A 14316-nucleotide genomic window follows, 5' to 3' on the forward strand; every position below is an offset into this window, starting at 1 on the left:
CTTCTTAAAATTTTATCAGCCACCAGTAATGATGCTCCAGATAAGCCTTATGATCTGTGATATCATATTGATGAATAAATTGTAGTAGAGGCATTGGAGTGGAGTGGCTAAGAGGACAATGGAGCTGGAGTGTCTGAGTTTAAATCTCATGCTGTTCTTGTTTTTTTAAGATTTTTTTTATTTGAAAAAGAGCACAGAGCGAGAGAGATAGCATGGCGATAGGAGGGTACAGAGGGAGAGGGAGAAGCAGACTCCCTCCTGAGCAAGGGGCCCGACCCAGATCCCAGGACCCTGGATCATCACCTATGCCAAAGGCAGACACTTAACTGACTCAGTCACCCAGGTGCTCTTGTCCTTCTAATTACGGAGCTGGGTAATCTTGGACAAGCTACTTAATCTCTTTGTGCTTTTGCTTTAATCTATAAAATAGGGATAATAGTAAAACTTTTAGGAGTCATAAATGGATTAAATGAGTTGATAAATGTAAAAGCACTTAAAACTCTGCTGGGCACATGATAAGTATTATATAAGGGTGTTATCTGTGATGGAGATGATGATTACAATGGTGCAGCAGCAAGGAATTACATTTAACTGTTTAAATAACTTCATATTAAACCAGTATATATTAAAACTTTGATGTATCATTAAGTTTTGAGGCAAAAGTTTGATCAGAAGAGTAATTGTATAATTATTTTATAATTAAATATATAGTTGACCCTTGAACAATGTTTGGGTTAAGCGGCACTAACAACCACCTGTCACTTTTGACTCCCCCAAAATTTAACTATTAATAGCCTACTGTTAACTGGAAGCCTTACTGATAGTGTAAACAGCCAATTACACATATTTTGTATGTTATATGTATTATATAACATATTATTAAAATAAAAACAAATGGTATTAAGAAGATCATAAGGAAGAGAAAATACATTTTTAGCATTATACTTAAAAAAAAATCTGTCCATAAGTGGACCTGCACAATTCAAACCTGTGTTGTTCAAGTGTCAATTGTACTTTAGTAAAGAAAAAAGTGTTTCTCAGAAATTTTTAAAAATAAAAAGAAAATGGATTTGTAATCCAAATATCTTGGGTTTACCATCTGGCATGCCAGTTCAGATCTTTTCATATGCAAATCCCCTCTGCCCCTAAGTGTGATCATAGTGGGATACTCTTATCATTTACTTCTCTATTAATCATACACATTCCTTGCCCTGCCATAGATGTTCTTTAACAGTTTCATTTTTTAATGACTTCATGGTTATCTTTTATATTGTTGTAATAAATTTATTTAACAGTTTTACTATTATTGGAAATTTAACTTGTTTTCATTTTTTTGTCTTCATCGTTAGTGAAGCAATACACATCATAAGTATATTATTTCATTATCTCCCCAACTGTTTCATTAAGATAAATCCCCAGGAATAGAATTGCTGGGGCAAAGGCTTTGAAGAATTTAATTGTCTAAGATTGCCTTTCCCAAAGCTTGTACCAGCTTACACAGTATTAGTATGAGAGTACTGATTCCTGATACACTTACTGATGCTGAATCTAAAAATTGCCTTTGCCAAGTCAGTGGGTAGAAATGATACCTGGTTTTCATTTGTATGCCAGGTTATTTTTATTTTTAACTAGTAAAATCATTTTTTTTAATGCATTAATTAAATACTTAAACATAGTCAACTAACCTCAGAATCCATTTTTGGATAAATTTTCAGTGCAAGCTTCTATCTTGCCAGACCTGGAAACAGATGTATAGTCATTTCTTTAGTACCTAAACCTTCTCCTGAAATGATATTAAAAGTCTCTTCCTTTTTTTTTTTTTTTTCCTTAAGTCAAACTTTAGTGTGAATTTTCCTCTGGCTTTTGATGTCTTTTTTCCTCTGTGTGTCTTTAGGCCAAGCCATAGTTGAAATCAGAGGCTTTCTTACTCAATATTTTTCCTTACATGGGTATCTACTATTTTGGATGGATGGACAAATATTTAGAACCTACCAAAAAAGTGACTTTTGGAAATGCAACATATTGATCCAAGAGAAAAGAACCAGTTCCCGGTCCCACAGTGGTTCTTCCATTCACTTGTTCTGTGATCTTTCCAAGACATAATCTCCCTGTGCCTCAGTTTACAGTGTCTTTAATATAAATTTTTTTTCTACCTCACCTTTTGTTTTTAGCCCTTTTCATGTCATGCCTGGATTATTGTATTCCTCCTCCTGCCAACCTGATTGCTCCTCCTTTGATTTTTGTCCCTTATACTGACAAGGAGCAGTACATATATTGTTGCTCTTTTCAGTATTTTTAACAGCTCCCTTTGTTGTAGAGTATAAAAATAACTTCATCAGTTTTCCACGTTCCCACCTCTCAGCCTCTGTTCACAGTAATACCTACTAAGTCACCAGGTTCTTCTTTGCTCTTATTTAAAGTCTGCCCTTACTTAAAAACTGAGCTTCATTTCCTCCCATTCGTAAGGTTTTTCTTTACCACCATATCCCCATTGATCCCCCCACTCCCAAATCCCTGTGACATTTGCTAACTGTATGTTGGTTTTCAACGTAGATCTGAGGAAGCCTGGGGATTTGTAGCAGTGTTTCAGGCACACTGAAGGAGCAAGGGAGAAAGCAAGGGCTCCATTCCCTCTTCCACCCAGTCTCCACTCTGCTTTTTCTATTATCTATGGTGAAATTTTATTTCAGACTTCTTTGAAAATTTTCTTTTTCGGGCAATATCATTTTTTTATTCCTAACTTTCTGAATTATTTTTTCTGCCTAACTACAGGGTATTGTGAGACTAAATGAGAAAAAGATAGTTTGAAAAGTCCTGTTAAATAAATGTTACTTCCTTTATGCTCTTATTTTGAAGTGCGTTTGTTGAAAGATAAAACTCATTCCACATTTTTAATTTTTTTCACTCAATAGTCAAGCAGTTTCTAAGCACTAAAAATTAATGCATTAGCAGACTAGTAGAAATAAAAAATAAAAAGACACAGATTTGTATTAGAAGAGAGGTATGGTTGTAGAAGCATGTCCAAGTTTATCTGTAGAACAAAGAAGGCAATTTAGAAGCTGTGTTTTGTTGAGTCAGCTTGTGCTTTCCTTCCAAGCGGTACCATAATGTGTAGCAGTTACAAGGTAAACAAGGCAGAGAAGAACCTTCCAGGTAAAGAGAATAGAAGATATTGGGAACAAGATACTGGAAACTATTAATCGGTAGGGCCTGAAGATAGGAGTTGCCAATAAAATTAGAGATAGATCTGCTACCCAGTATGATACCAACTGGCCACACATAGCTCTTACATTTAAATTTAAGTTAATTAAACTGTGAAGTACAATTCTTTAGTCATACTAGCCATATTTCAAGAGTACATTAGGTTTATGTGCTAGTGGATACTATAATGGACAGTGCCAAGCTAGAGCATAGAGAACCTTGTGCACTTTGTTAAGGAATTGGACTTCTATCTTGTAGGTACTTGTGAGCCTCTGAAGAATCTTAAGCAGGGGAGGATGAGACCTGTACTTTTTCAAAAATTTTCAGATTTTCACCTGCATGATCTCGTGTACATAGTGGTTTTAGAATAAAAAATTTCTATCTGGTACATAGCTTTTGCTGACAAAGTATAAGTAGAAGGGAGTTAGGACCCTGTAATTACCCCTGTAATTATTATAGTGGAGAATAAAACAGAGAACGGATATAAATACCCTTTTGAGACTTCTGATTCTGCTGGAGAACTCTTGAAAGCTGTTGTTCTTTATATTAGCTGGGGAAGAAATGTTTCTTTACCTTTTTTTTTAGTTTTAGTGAGGTTACTGGGTGATAATGTTAGTGATAACATTATATGATAAAATTTTCAAAAATTATTACTCAAAGTATTTGTACCATTATATTTTGTTATAGGAGTTGCCAGTGAAAGCTAAGACTAATAACTGCCATGACTTGATAATAACTAAGTCAAGATGTTAAATAGAATTGTCATAGATTTATTAATCAAAGTAATTTAATTAGATTTACTAACAAAATAAAAATGTTGCCTTTAATAATATGAATTAAATTTTCATGCACATTTGCTAATTTGGGCCTTTTCCTACAGTTAACCCAGTATCCACTCCAGTTGCATTTCCCACGCCAGCTCTTTCTCCAAGCTTGATAGCTGATCTTGAAGGTTTAAACTTATCAACTTCTTCATCAGTCATCAGTGTAAGTAATTTTCAAAATATATTAGCTCGGTTTTCATGTGATTCCATTGCATCATTCTTATCAAAATGTAAATAATCGAAGTAGATTCTTAGTCTTGAACAGTTTCTCTTGTAAACAAGTTCAATTCAGATCTCATCTTTTAATTTTATAAATATTTTTAAAAATTTGCTCTACCCAAACCATTATCCTCACAATTATCCACATTTAATTATCATGTACATTATTATCCACATTTAATTATCATGTACATTTTTCTCTGGCACTCTTACATATATATAACATACAGCGTTCTTTGCCACAGTGGGTTCATTTATATACATAAATTCTGCCATAAACAATTGTTGTCTACATTAATAGACTTAAATTCCCACAGTCATTGTATTTCTATTACACTGTTCTTATACCATAGGCTACTAAAAATCCCTGTTTTCATTTTAAAATTCAAGGTTGTGTTTCTCTTTTATCTTTATATGCTTATTTACATGCCTTCATATCCATAAAAAAATTATTTAATGTTACTTCCAGGGTATGGCTTGAAGTGAGGCCAGAGGCCAGCCTGTCTCAAAATAATGCCAAAACCATCAGCCTGTCGTAATATCTGAAACTGCAATAACTTTTTCTCTGTTAGCATATTATATCTACTAACCTTTCACTCTAAATCAGGCATGCTGCCTACAGCGTAAAATCTGTTGATATGCTTGACCTCCTGCTAATTTGTTGTCAGAAACCTGACAAAGTAAGAGACAAAATAGTAAGTTCTGATGTGGACACAAGGTAGCTTGAATAGATCTGGTGTATCACTGGTTCCCCTGGCTTAGTAATCTGAGCTCCTGGGGGCCATAGAGCTGGTTCTGCCAGAAGTGGGAAAGAGAAGTACTAATTCTTAAACATTTTTACAAAAAATTTCCCCATGAAAGCAAATGTGATATTAGGACCATTTGGTTTAGAATGAACAAGTGAAAACTATTAAGCTGAGCATGCTGTTTTAAGTTGTAGAATGCAGTTACCTCTAACTGCTCAGAAATGAGTAAGAATGATATCTAGGGTTTTAGTTTGCCATTCTTGTTGCTAAAAGAAAAGGCACATTGAAAGAGATGGAGGGAAGCAGTGAAAGAAGCAGTTGGCTTTATTATTTAAGTAATAAATATTTCTTGAGCATTTGGGTAGGCTGTAAAGAGAAAGTAGAAATCAAAAAATCTGTAGTAAAGCAGTTAGTCCTTGCGGGAAAAGGAAGGTCCTAAAAACTTGGGAAACAGTAAGGTAGTAGATTAATAACTCAGGCCTTGATACCAGATGATCAGGGTACAAATCTCTGCTTAGCTGCTTGCTAGCTATGTGTTTGGGCAGATTGGTATGTAACTTTTCTACACCTCACTTTCCTGTGGAGATAGTATATACCCTATAGGATTGTTATGACACTAATGAGATAATAGATGTATAGCTCTTAGAACAGTGACTGGCACATTGTCATCACTCAATAAATAATAACTAATATTTTTTAAAGTGATATGGTAATGCATCCTTAGTAGACTCCCATACCTTAATAGCTATAAGAAGAATGCAGTTGAGATTAGAAAAGCTTACAGGAAATTTTTATTCATCACAAAGTAGTTGAAGAACTCACCCTTTAATACTAAGAAAAATATTTATTGGGATGGTCTCTTGAAAGGAGAGGAAAGGCACTCCATCCAAAGAGCATAGAAAAAAAGGACTGTCAAATGGACAAAATGGGTAGAGGGGAATGGGAGATACAGACTACCAGTTATGGAATAAGTAAGTCATGGGAATAAAAGGCACAGGATAAGGAATACAGTCAGTGATATTGTAATAGTGTTGCATGGTGACAGGTGGTACCTACACTTGGGATGAGTGTAGCATATAGTCAAGTTGAATCACTGTGTTGTATACCTGAAAGTATACTTGTGTGTCAACTATAATAAAAAAATTAAGAAAAAAAGACTGTCACGTTCAGCTGAGTGAAGCAAAATCTCAAACTTACTTCCAAAAGCTAACAAAGTGATCAAACAAATAGTAGTAATAAGAATGGCAACCAGAATTCACCAGCAATAACAACTAAGGAGAGAATTAGAACTGAAAGAGAAAGATAACAACTTTGTAAAGTGGAGCCTATAGAAATAAATAGAATATTCTGATGCAAAATGGCATGGCTCCTAATCTCACCTCCAGTCCTCAAAACAGTCCTTAAAAAAGATTAATGAAGCAAACTAATTTTTTCATTATGTATATGAGTTTAGAAAGAAGTAGACTAAAGACATCAGAAAAAATAGCAAGAAAAACCCTCAAAAATTACAATCCGGGGGCACCTGGGTGGCTCAGTGGGTTAAGCCGCTGCCTTCGGCTCAGGTCATGATCTCGGGGTCCTGGGATCGAGTCCCGCATCGGGCTCTCTGCTCAGCAGGGAGCCTGCTTCCCTCTCTCTCTCTCTCTCTCTGCCTGCCTCTCCATCTACTTGTGATTTCTCTATGTCAATAAATAAATTAAAAAAAAAAAAATTACAATCCGCATGTAATGGTATGGGATCTCAACAAATAAAAGAGCCTTTTGGATTCTAAGATGAAATTCATAGATAAGAGTACATCCATAATTTTTAAAATCAACATGTTTCCCTTATTTTGAATAGAAGGAAGAAAGAGAACTTAAAATAAAGTAATAATTACACATTGCCATATAAATGCTTGTCCATGACTATACTAGAAATGTACTGAAGTACAGTTAAATGGTGCTGGCACTGATACGAAGAACCACCATGAATGTGACGACTGTAAATGCAGACCAATATAGGTGTATTAGCAACTCAAATAGTGAGGGATGCAGTGTTGCCATTAGTAACATAATTTTCCAAAATGTTGAACAGTTTCTAGTAGTTACATTCCAAGTCCTAGCCTAGTTTATATGATTTCCTACTCTGTAGATGAATTTTATTTAAATTTATCTTCCTTGTGTATTTGGTAAAATAGGGGTTGATTTTATTTTTTTGAAATTACTAAAATATTTATAATGAAACCCAAAGAACAGTTCCTTTTTCACACTAAGTATATTTCACTATTTTTCATAGTGAAATGAAAAATTTCACCATTTGTTCTAACCTTTTAAATTACATATTCAGAACACAGGGATTTTTAAACTTAATTCCTAGTGAATATCATTATCATTGTAAGGAAAAGCTTGGTTTGTCAAACTGTTCGATAAAGAAGATGTATAAACACAGTCTTTGTTCTAGTCTTACTTGAGATTAATTGGCAGTTGGCCAACAGATGGCTAAAAATGAAGAGACACTTCATTTCGTACAGTAGTATGTCTGTGAACAAATTGTAAATTTTTTAGTGAATTACTAATTAATTTTTCTACCAGATTATCGTTAGGCTAAGAGTTTCTAAATTGTTACACATGAAGCCCCAGGAATTCAGCAGTCCTCAGAATGTTACAGCTTCTAGAGGGGATGAGAAAAAGTGAGATGAGGGAAAAGACAATTTGCATATAAGAATGAATTGTTCACCTCTGTAATTAGAAATGTTGGAGTGAAAATTGGTCTTTTCTGCTTTAAGTATTTTTTTGTATATTTGGGACACAAAATGTTAAAGTGAGTTCAGCAGTTTAAGTTACCTCTGAAGACTTTTAATGGTATTTTTGTTTTGGGGGGGTTTTTTTGCTGATAAACATGAGTATGAAACCTTGTCTCATTCTTTGCACTTTTTATGTTTCTTTTCAAACTAGTTTTATAAGAAAATTTATTAATTTGCTTACTTAATATTTGAGCTTTCTATTTCTATGGAAAAATGACTTCTAAATTCAATCCCCCAAATCCTATGAAACCCGTGACAGAAGTATAGTATCTGTGGTTCTTTAGCATCTAATCACAAGTAGGAAGGTTTCTTTAGGGATATACTTTTCCAGAGTTCTGTTTTAAAATACCAAGAATTCATTTAGAAAGTCAGAGCAACATTTAGGGAATCCATTGAACTTGGAGCCCGAATACTTGATATCTGTCATTGGATGAGCTAGTTACTATCATCATGACTAGGGGCCGGTCATTGACTTGTATAAACTTTAATTTTTAATTTAAAAAATGGAGATAATACTTCCCCCAAACACTTAATTGTGTTTTCATGAAAAGTAAATAAAATAATGAGTGAAAATGTTTGAATTCTGTTCTGTGGCTATCTTGTGGAGTGAGAAGAGACAAATGAAGATGGAGTGCTAGGAAACATTGTGATTTAAAGGCAACAGAGAAAAAGGCCAAGAAGATAAGTTAGCGAAGGAGGTGAATTGTGGATCACAGTATCAGGAAGCGCACAGATTAGGAAGGGAAACAGACAAATCATTTTATTGAAGTAAGTGTTACACTGGGGGCATAAATCTGCTTGAGTGCTACCAGTTGACCAAGATCTCTTAGAAAAGAATTTGTATATGTGACCTCGGAACTGAATCTGGAAGAATAGGAAGAGTTTGTCTAGGTGGCTGGAGTAGAATAAGAATGACGTGACGGACAGAGGAAGTAGGGTATGCAGAGCCTTGAGATGTGAGCTGACTTGGAATATTAGAGAAGCAGTAGTTAAGTGTGGCTAAAGTATAGCACAGATAGGTTGAATAACCTGAGTCTGATCTTGGAAAACTAAGTTGGTGACATACTGACATGGGAAAATTGTGGCAATGACTCCTTACCTTACTGCTTTCCAATCTTTTCATGTTATGGTACATACAGAAAAGTGATGATACATGTAGTGTTCTCTGGGATAAACAGAGACTACTAAAGGGGGCAGGAGGTACCCAGCCTAGGGGCTCCAGCTACCACAGGCCCCACCTGGCCTTCCTGAGGGCTAATCATGGGGCAGCAGCACAGTACACTTTTAACCTATTTGTGGCACGTTAGTGAGGAAGCACTGACTTAGCTGCTGTAATATTAGTGATTTGATCTTCATGGATCACAGTCTCCAAGTGGAATTAACTCAGGAGGGTGCAGGAAGATTCATTTAAAAAGTGATCATTATAGAAAACAAGGCAGTAAATTGAGGGATGATAAGTAATTCCAAGAACAGTCCATGAAAGAGAAACCAGAGTTGCAATAAGAGAAGCCCTATTTGATACAATATGCTACTTAGAGTTAGCCAGACTCCATCTTGTCCACTGCTCAATTGACCCAAGACTACTGAGGTCAACTGCAGGTTTAGGGTTTCCTGAAAGTACCCTCAGGTTGATAATTCACTAGGACACCCACATAACTCAGGAAAGCACTGTACTTAAGATTACAATCTTACTAAGATTGAGACCTTGGCTGAGATCAAGAATCACACTTGGGGAGCCTAGGTAGCTCAGTGGATTAAGCCTCTGCCTTTGGCTTAGGTCATGATCCCAGGGTCCTGGAATCGAGCCCCACACTGGGCTCTCTGCTCAGCAGGGAGTCGGCTTCCCCCTCTCTCTCTGCCTGCCTCTCTGCCTACTTGTGATCTCTGTCTGTCAAATAAATAAGTAGAATCTTAAAAAAAAAAAAAAATTACAATGTTATTGTAGCAATAGGTTATAAATTAGAACTAACCAAAGGAAGAAACAGATATCCTGAGTGGGTTTCAAATTCACAGGTTACCTACTGGCATCAACATATGGCAGTATGCACAGAGTATCCACTTAGCATACATTGTCTAGTGAATCACATCCTTGGCAACAGCCATCAGGTGTGGTCCCCCCAAAGTGCTGAATATTTAAAGACACTCCTGTCACTTAGGAAATTCCAAGGGTTTAGAGATTACCTACCTCTCAAGAGCTAAGACACAGTCCACATCTCTCTTTGAGAAGACCAAATTCTTTACTACACATATGCCAGTAAATGTTTCATTCATTGAACAAGTATTTGTTCAGGCCAGAATATAAGGCAGGTGCCAAAGATAACAGTAAACAAGTTGAGCTAGGTTTCTGCCCTCAGGGAGTTTACAGTTGAGAAAGGACATAATGAAAAATTTCCTCAAGGGTATATATTAATACCAGGTACTTTAATTGTATAACATAGTTTTGTCCATTTGGGAATTTCTGTAGATACAAGTTGTCTTTTTTTTTTTTTGGTCATTATTTTTCTGATTTTACATTGGCTATGCTCCATAGTCCAACCTATCTCCATCTGTACTATTACAGCTAAAAATCTAGTGAGAGTTACTTTTGACATTTAACAGACTTTAAAATTTAGATATCTAACTGCTTTTCCTCTTTGACAAGAAGTAGAAGGCTAATTTTCGCAGTCCATGCTGTTCACCATCTGCTTTCCTTAAATTGCCGCTGTGAAACATCACTCCCTCACTTAATGTTGGAATAAAGCCTCATGAGGCCTGGGTGAAGATAGTGGCAACAGTAGCATTAAACTAAGGTCTGTAGGTGTCTTTATAGGTAGACAGCCTGGGGTTTACTGTGACCAGCGAAAGAATGGCCTTGTTTGTCATTATGACCAAGAAACTATGTAACTGAAGTCCCCCCCCACCCACCCAACCCTTCAAGGATTGTCAAGCTGAAGGGTAGGAATAAGGAATCCCATGTAATGCACTCTAATTAGGGCAGACAGAGTGAGGCAAAGAAAAGGCATTTTTAAAAAATACATAAACCAAACTCAGCATCTGAAGTGTTTATCATTAGTTCTGTCGATATCTAAGGAATATTTTAAAAATGGCTAGCAACTAAGCTTGTTTTTGTTGTTGACAGAGATTGGCAACTAATGAAGCTATAACTTTCCATGATTAGGGATGAGGGCCTGACCCTTTTTTTGTTATAGGATCTTAGTTGGAAAATAGAAAAGAGTAACTGTCAGACCTGCTTTTGGTGTTCAGGTTACAGTATCAGTTTTCAAACAATATGGAGAAAAAACAAACCATAATTCATGAAGCAGAATCTGGTTTACCCAGTGTGAAATTTACTAAACAGAATTGGGAATTATTAGGATAATTGCATATTGTAATGATGACAGTTATAATTGAAGTTGATTTCTGTTTTTCTTAAGTGGACTTTTATCTTAAATAGATTTCTCTCTCTCTCTCTCTTTTTCTTTCTCTCTCTCTCTCTTTAATTAATGCTCGGTTAAGGCATTTTAGTTTTGTTTACCAGTCAGCTTGTCTTGGTCTGCTGGGGCACCAGTTTTCTTATTTGTCTGCAAGGACACAGTGCTTTAAGGGAGTCCTTATTGATACCAGCATTTACTAAGTCGTGCTCCAGACATTTCATGAATATGTGGTCTCATTCCCAAAACAAATAATATATATATATGATAAAGTTTGTTGTCTAACATGGTGGAAGAACTTTATTTTAAAGAACATTTATCTTTTACATTTTAAATACTTGTGGTGTTTTCAAGCCCCAAGCTAAGAGATGAGTCCAGCTAAGACCAAATTATGTTGAGTTTAGAGGAGGAGGAAATTATAAGTCAAAATTAAAAATAATTTTGTCATTTTAAATTTGGGAAAAATCCTTTATTTGTTCTGATGAAACTGTCAGTAGCCATGGAACTGTGGTAAAAATAATGAAAAATCATTGGCCTGGGTCTGCTTAAATTGAAAACATTTTTTTAATTAAAGTTTGACAGTGTTTTGTGCTTCTATTGCCTAGCCATGCCCCATCTTGTTCTTTCATTCAGTTCTCCTCTGGGTATGAGTTGCTTTAATTTTTAAATTAAACTTTAAAAGTGTGTCATACTACTGTCATACTACTACTTCATCTTTTTATTTCTGCACTACTTCAGAGGTCTCATAGTTAATACCAGACCATTATCAAGTCTCCCTTTTCTATATTATTAAAAGGAACTGCTTTTTAAAAAGAGATTGTTACTAATTTTTAGTTGCAGGGTTTTTATTAGGAAATATTTTTTATTTGGCTTAAGTAAATACGTGCCAATCTGTAAGTCCTGACTAGTGGATAATACTTTTATAATGCTTTGTCAATAACATAATAAAATTATCTACAATAAAAAAATCGATTATGTCAGATGCTAATTAATGAACTAGTAATTATTGTGGCCCAAAGAAAGCAGGCCACCCACCAAAATATAGAAAATGCATATATAAATCTGCCAGAAATTGAGGGATTAAAGAGGTGATAGTAAAGAAAGCTTTGGGCCTTTCTTTTCCTCTTTCTACTTTGTGGTGAGTAGTTCCTTTCATTTGCTTTCGGCTTACTCTTTCTAGAGCTGAGGCAGTTCTCTGAATATCTACTGACTTCTTTTCTAAGATTATGGGTTCTAGCTTTTGTGTATTGTAATTAAATGGACTATAATAGTAAACAGTAAATTAGGTTTTAAAATAGCAGTCATTTTAAAAATATTAAATCTTTTCTGGCTGTTTTTTATTTTACATATCCAGAAGTGATTGAACGTTGTGTTACTATCAACTGCTATGTTTCAAATTTTGATGCTTGTATTGAATTTGTGGTATTTGCAGCGAAATACACTTTTTTAAGCCTTACAGTATCTTAGATTATTATGTATCAGCCAATTGTGTATCAGTTATATTTAATCATACATCAATCAAATTAACTTCTGTTACCTTTGTTCCCCTTTAAAAAGCTTGTCAAAAATTTTATAAACATAGGGTGGGGCATGATATAAAAATTTTATATAATATTATTAAATCTTTGAATAGCTAAACATGGAAGGTATTGTTGTGATGCTTAAATAAACTTTGTTTCTCTTCAGAGGAGAAGAAAATGAATTAAACTATAGGGCACATGCCCAACTAATGCTAAAAAATTAATTTATTACTATGGAGAAGAGTGCATGGAGTAAAAATAGATAAGTACAGTATATGACCCTAATATCAAAGAAAAGTAAAAGCCACTAATCTTAGAATATATCAGACACACTCTTATTTAAATCATTCAGGAATGTAATTAGAGATAGCTTTTATAGGCCTATCAATGAGGGTTATTTCTTTAAATTTACAGCTGTTCCACATTACTGAATATATAAGTATTTCCCCCAAATGTTGAATTAATACTGAAGATATATTTTACAATTCTGCATGCACACACACACATAAACAATATATCAAAAAGTTTTCCTTTAAAATGCATAATTTAGATCAAGAGAGATGCCAACCAAATGTATATCTTCTTTGAACCCTATTCAAGCAAACCAGCTTTAAAAAGGCATGTATGGTAAACCTGGTGATTCACAGACCTGTACCCCTGGGGATAGAAATATATGTTTAAAAAAAATAAATAAATAAATAAATAAATAAATAAATAAATTAAAAAACCATCTTCCAAAAAAAAAAAAAAAAAAAGACATGTATGATAGTCAAGGATATGTGAACACTATATTTTACATGATATTAAGGGGAATTACTTTTTAATGTAATAACAATTACGAAGTTTCTTTTAAGAGTCCTTATCTGTTAGATGAACTAACCAAATTGTTTCTTGATGAAATTAGATCATATCTGAAATTTGCTTTTAAATAATTCAGAAGTTGAGTAAAGTGTTGGATTGTAGTTTGGACAAATGTTGAAAATTTTTTAAACCTACTTATGAGTTATGAGCTTTTCATTATATTTTTCTTTTTCTCTACTTTTGTATGCATTTCAAAGTTTTCATAATAAAATGTTTCTTAAAATACATAATTTCAGAAATTCATTTATTACACATTTTCACTGAAGTTTTAACATCCATGCTCCATAGAATGTGTAACCTGGCAAAGTTATCTTGTAAATTTAAACTAGTATATCAAAATTTGACTTCAGTTCCAATTGTCATCTATGAGATTAGAAGACTGTAATAGATTGTCTTTTTTGTCTTTTTAAGGTCCCTTCTAATGCTAAATATCTTGAAGTCTGTGGGATTAAATGGAGAGATGCTAATGACTTTAGTAAAATCATTGTCAGCATAAGGGAAAGGTGCCTTATCTTTTATATTAGAGATGTATTTTAGATCTAATAAGACTTAACCTCTGAGTCTCTGGAAGATAAGACAGGTCCTGTTTACCACCTTTTCAATTCCCAGTGCTTGATACATAATAGGTGCTCATCAAAAGTGTGTTAAATGAATGAAATTAATCTTTTCCTGTTTTCTGGCTTACTCATGATGGAATCCATTCCCAGTGATGTCAGTTTGAGGACTATATTATTAATATGTTATTTTGTTACA

General features: G+C 34.4%; 1 protein-coding gene across 4 annotated transcripts in view; it reads left to right on the forward strand.

The window, feature by feature from the left end:
- Positions 1-14316, forward strand: part of AP3B1 (adaptor related protein complex 3 subunit beta 1) — a 344581-nt gene that overhangs the window by 272019 nt on the left and 58246 nt on the right. For all 4 annotated transcript variants that reach the window (XM_082724772.1, XM_082724770.1, XM_082724771.1 and 1 more), the window contains one exon: positions 4082-4188. In XM_082724772.1, coding sequence (XP_082580898.1) covers positions 4082-4188 — 107 coding nt within the window. The remainder of the gene's footprint in view (positions 1-4081; positions 4189-14316) is intronic.

Source organism: Mustela nivalis (genome assembly GCF_964662115.1).
Source record: "Mustela nivalis genome assembly, chromosome: 3".
Taxonomy (NCBI): domain Eukaryota; kingdom Metazoa; phylum Chordata; class Mammalia; order Carnivora; family Mustelidae; genus Mustela; species Mustela nivalis.